General features: G+C 40.7%; 1 protein-coding gene across 1 annotated transcript; it reads right to left on the bottom strand.

Moving 5' to 3' along the window:
* Positions 1-624: 624 nt before the first annotated feature.
* Positions 625-4,419, bottom strand: LOC119629789 (uncharacterized). Its single transcript, XM_038016968.1, has 2 exons — positions 4,131-4,419; positions 625-2,993 (listed from the first exon to the last, which is right to left on the bottom strand). The coding sequence occupies exons 1-2, from the start codon at positions 4,417-4,419 to the stop codon at positions 625-627; spliced, it is 2,658 nt and encodes an 885-aa protein (XP_037872896.1).
* Positions 4,420-5,964: the final 1,545 nt, after the last annotated feature.

Here is a 5,964-nt window from a genome sequence, read left to right on the forward strand (position 1 = left end):
AAAGATGCACAAAAGAGGGGAAGGCCGAGGCTAGGCTATGAGGAGTAGACGTACCTGCCAACCCGTCGCTAGCTTCTTCCAGGCTGAAGAATTCGACGCCACTGCTGGACGACGCGTAATGGCGGCGACTTGACACGGCACTCTTCTAAATTATTGTCTATAAAACTTGTATATCACTCGCGCAACGACGAATATGGTCGTCAGTAAGAGTTTGTATAATAGAGAATTAATTTGAGTCCATGAAAATATTTGTGAAAAAATAAGCGGCGTGTGCGTGTACAGCGCGTGCGGTGCGGTCGGCGATAGTCTTCTTTTTTTTTATTTTTGACGTTTGCTTCTTATGTTTCTTTTTTATAAGTGGCCATGCGAGAGGTTTTATGTCTACTCTCATTAAAAAAGAACCATCCCCCCGGCCTTTAGGAGATGTAGCTCCTGAACAATGAGAGAGAAGTACATAAATGTAGCGATTATGGGTGAACTAGAGCGGGTGGAATCAGGGTAGTGCGGTGGTATATAATAAGTAAAAATAATAAGTATAAATGGTACTTAATGAGTGCAGGATATGAAGTATTAAGTAAAAAGAATGAGATAAAAATAAATAAAAAATAAAAAAGAGAAAATAGGTTATTGGGAAGGTAAAACACAAAGTTTTACTACAGGTCGAAGATAGGTGCCGTTTTGTGTGCGCACTCTGACTACTCTAACGACCCCGTCCGAGGCAGGCATTATTTCTTCAATTATGCCCATTGTCCATTGTAAAGGCGGTGAGTTTTCTGTTTTAAGAAGGACAACAGTACCTTTAGTCACCGGATTAGATTTGGTGTTCCATTTAGCGCGTGTTTGAAGCGTGTTTAGGTACTCACGCTTCCAGCGATTCCAGAATCTCTGAACAATGTCATCGACAAGTCGTTTATTGCGAACTAAATCTACCGAATCTAAACGCGGATCAGAATGAAAGGAGTCTAGCGGTCCGAGAGTTAAAAAATGCGAAGGCGTTAAAGGTTTCGGTTCTCCGGGATCAAACGTGAAGCGGTTGATGGGCCATGTATGGACGTTATCACGAGCCCATGTAGGGCCATAGAGCCACAGCGGGTGATTCAATAATTGAGCGGGTGTGAGACCACGACTCAAGCAGTCGCTGGGATTCTGCGTACCTTCACAATGGTAGAAGTGTTTGGGGTCAAGGTTGTTCTGTATTTGTGCGATGCGGTTCGCAATGAAAGTATCAAAGCGATGCGGAGACGAGTGAACCCAATGGAGGGTCACTGTCGAATCAGTAAACGCGAAAATTTCGTCAACATGACAGCGGGGAGAAACAGTGTCGATAACAAATCGAAACAGTTTCGATAATAATACAGCAGCACAAAGCTCTAGGCGGGCTAAGGAAATAACCTTGAGCGGCGCGACCTTGCTTTTGGCACCAATTAAATTGACTTCATTTGGTCCGGAAGCCGGTTGTACACAAATGTACACAGAAGCACCCATCGCTTTTTCAGAAGCGTCCGCAAATCCCAGTAGTATGACACGGGACTCGGGCACGATGCCTACGAAGCGAGGTATTTTAAAGTCTTGCAGAGCGGGGAGTTCATTAAGAAAGCGTTTCCATGCAGCACAGATGTCGCTTGGGGGCTCTGCATCCCAATCAATCTGAGCTACCCAGAGAGCTTTTATTAACAATTTTGCGTGTAAAATGACAGGGGCACAAAATCCGTTTATGTCCCACAGTTTAGCGATTGTGGAAAGCATAAGGCGCTTTGTACATTTTGCTTGCGGGTTGAATTTAATAGCGATTGAAAATTCATCCTCGACCGGTGACCAGATTATACCTAGGAGCTTCATATTATCCTGCTTGTCGAATTCAATTTTTGAAGATAAGCGGTTGGCTTGCGGAATCGATTTTAACACCTCGGGCGAATTGCTAACGAATTTAACTAAGTCGAAACCACCACGTTTGAATAGTTCGATTAAATCATGAGCCAACTGAATTCCATTCTCGGGCGTATCTACCGAAACTCCTAGATCATCCATATAAAGATGATCACTAGCGATTTCTGAAGCGATCGGGAAATCAGTTTCATCGCGGGCGAGACGCTTAACTGTCTTCATAGCAAGGTACGGCGAGCACCGTAGACCAAAACAAACGCGATTAAAATGATACATTTTCGCAGTATCATCTTCGTCAAATTTGTATAGTATATTCAAAAAGCGGCGGTCTTCCTCACGAATGCCTATAGCCAAAAACATTTGTTTGATGTCGGCGGTTAAAGCAATCGGAAACAGTCTGAATTTTAAAATAATCGCGGTTAAGTCTGCTTGCAAATTAGGACCGGAATGTAAACAATCGTTCAATGAAACGTTTGTATCTATGCATCGTGCAGTTGCGTTCAGTACAATGCGGAGCGGTTTGTCTTCTCGGCTTATACCGTGGTGAGGGATGACGTAATAATTCGTATCAGTAAGAGCGGGTGCGGGTGAAATGATGTTCCGTTCGAGATAGTCTCTCATCGCGGCATCGTATTCAGTTTTTAAAGCGATATTTGTCTTAAATCTGCGTTCGAGTGACGACAGACAGCGACGTGCGGTTGTAAGAGAATCGCCCAGAGCGGTAGGCGACCTCAAGAAAGGCAAAGCGGTGACGTAACGTCCAGTTGTGTTATCGCGGTATGTATTTAAATCATAAAAATCCTCACATTCCTGTTCGGCTTTAGACATGTGTGTTTTAGTCGGAACTGACTCCAACTCCCAGAACTTCGAGATTAAAGTTTCGATCGAGTCGTTACTCGACGATAAAAAGGCGTGATCGTTATCACAAGGCGCGGTATTATTGTGACAAGGGAGCGAAGCGATCGACCCTAAGAGTATGTATCCAAATGCGGTTTCCAATAAATCAGGTTTTCCAGGCGGACCTAGTAGCTTTGTAGGTCTTAAGATCTGCATGAATACTTCGGCGCCAAGCAGAATGTCTATTTCAGCGGGTTTATTAAAGTGCGGGTCTGCGAGCTGTATATTATTATTACTTAGGTAATTAAGAGACGAAATATCGAATTCACAACTCGGCAAGTTACTCGAAATTGTTTTAAGAACGAGTGGGTTTATGCGTAAACAAAAGCTTGCATCGTACCTAGACAGTAACGTTATATCGGTAGTTCCGATTATAGTTTGAGAGCTAGTTCCTATTCCATTTACGGATCGTTCGGAATTATCGTGGAAGATACGAAGGCCTAAATGCTTACAAGCTTTGCGGGTAACAAAATGGTTTTGCGATCCATTATCAATCAAAATTCTAATTTGAGCAAGAGTTCCGTCACTTCTTTTCACATCAGCAAGAACGGTGCCAAGTAAAACATTGTTAGTTTTTCGCGTGTTATTTGAGTTAGCACTCATACTACAAAATGGAGCGTTATTATCTACAGGCTTGGTAGAAATCGAACTTGAAGACGCGGTAGATTTCTGACCGATGGCTACTGGACTATGCGTATTGTTATCAGTGCGGCGGTGTAAGTACTGAGGCGGCTGTACCGGCGGCAATGCAGCTGATGCTTTCTCAGCAAAGCAAAGAGTCGTATGATGTAGCTTTTTACAATTAGCGCATCTATTCTCAGATTTACAAGTATTTGTGTTATGTTGTAAACTTAGACAGTTGATACAAGCGCGTATCTTTTTAATATAATCATAACGTTCACGCGGGGTAAGCGATTTAAATTTCGGGCAAGAATATAGGTGGTTATGATTAGAGTCATTGCACAACTGACATGCAGTGTTGTTTACGACAAATGATCGTGAGCTATTTTTATTTGCATTGTTATGCATAGGCTTCGTTGAAGTACTTGCGCTGTTCAGGTTGTTATTACCTGTCCGATTTAAAACTTTTATACGATCACGAACAAATGAAATTAAATCCTGATAAGTAGGTATGTCTTTATCACAATTATTCATCTCAAAAAGACGTGCGGTTTCTGTATCTAAGCGGTGTAATAAAGTGTAGGACATGACGAAGTCACACAAGTTAGGTATTTGTAAATTATTAAGAGCGAGGTATGAGTTTGAAAATTGATCGATAAGATTTTCTAAATTTTCAGCAGTGACTGAAGAAATCGGTTTTAAAGAAAATATTTGATTCAGATAAGTACCTGCTAGGTTCCTTTTGTCTTCATATTTTGACACGAGCGCTTTGTAAATAGTTTCGTAATTCTCAGCGCATGGAATGAAACCGGCATAAACATTTTTAGCTTTGTTTTTTAATTTACTAGCAAGATAAAACATTTTTTCAGTGAGAGAAAGAGATGAGTTCAAATGTACAGCGTTTTTAAAAGTCGCGAAAAATAGCGGCCAATCTTTAGGGTTCTCATCGAATTCGGGAATTTCAATGCGAGCTAATTTAACACCTTGCCAACAGTCGTCATTTCTTTTGACAGACATGGTGGGTTTTGATTCTAACTGCGAACGTTTACGTTTGATACGACAATATAAATCTTCAAAAGCGAGCCACTTATTGAAGTCGGGTTTAGAATCTGTGTCGATTTTTAATATTAATTGATTTATATCCTTGAGACATTGTTGGAAATTAATGCGTGTCTCATCGATTGTTTCTACCGAACAAAGAAAGTTTTCCAATGTTTCAGGATCATTTAAATTACTGCGAGATAAATCGTAAATACGTTGTATGTGTTCGAAATAGACTTGTCGTTGACATTCTAGAATTGTCAATTTTTGTTCAGCCGAAGACATTGTTGCGGATTGTGTAAGTAAAGGTCAATGACCTGTCAAAAAAAAATGGAATATGATGAAATGCGGTGCGAATAAAATATCAAAATATATAATAAAGCGTGTTTATTCGCGTAATAAGCGGTGATCAGCGATGATTGAAATGTAATCCGGGGACGAAGGACCAATAATAGTGGGAAAAACTCTTTACAAATTTTCCACCACGACGGTGCGCTGGTTCAATATTTTTGAAGAAAGTTTTGCGGGGGCGAGTATCGCTAAAGATGCACAAAAGAGGGGAAGGCCGAGGCTAGGCTATGAGGAGTAGACGTACCTGCCAACCCGTCGCTAGCTTCTTCCAGGCTGAAGAATTCGACGCCACTGCTGGACGACGCGTAATGGCGGCGACTTGACACGGCACTCTTCTAAATTATTGTCTATAAAACTTGTATATCACTCGCGCAACGACGAATATGGTCGTCAGTAAGAGTTTGTATAATAGAGAATTAATTTGAGTCCATGAAAATATTTGTGAAAAAATAAGCGGCGTGTGCGTGTACAGCGCGTGCGGTGCGGTCGGCGATAGTCTTCTTTTTTTTTATTTTTGACGTTTGCTTCTTATGTTTCTTTTTTATAAGTGGCCATGCGAGAGGTTTTATGTCTACTCTCATTAAAAAAGAACCAATCGCCATGTATTAACTTTATCACAGCTACGCACTTCTTGAATCTTTCATATCATCAACGGGGGTTAACTGGGAGAAAATGCCTACATGGCGTTAAGTTCGCCTTTGTGCAATATTTTGGTGCAATAAAGAATTTTCAATCAATCAATCTATCATTATGTATTTGTACACATCTATCGAGCAGCATACTTAGTTTACTCAATTGTTTTTGAAAGCCTTTTGTTATGTATATGGAACCACCAATACATGATAAGTGCATGCTTAACGGCCGTCTGGTGTAGTGGTAAGTGACATGGTCACTACACAAGGGGGTCGCGGGTTCGAATCCTGCCAAGGGAAGATATTTGTATGATAAATATAAATGTCTTTTCCAGGGCTATGGATGTCTATATGTATGTGTATAATATAAATCTTACATTTATATCCGTTATCTGGTACCTGTAACACAAGTTCTTTACGAATTTATCACGGGACCAGTTGACGTGGCGTGATTGTTAGTAAATATTTATATTTATTTATTTATTATGCTTAAAGTATTCGTAAACATATCTATTATTTTACACAGTCAGCGACAGTC

This window comes from Bombyx mori, chromosome 17, assembly GCF_030269925.1.
Source record: "Bombyx mori chromosome 17, ASM3026992v2".
Classification (NCBI taxonomy): domain Eukaryota; kingdom Metazoa; phylum Arthropoda; class Insecta; order Lepidoptera; family Bombycidae; genus Bombyx; species Bombyx mori.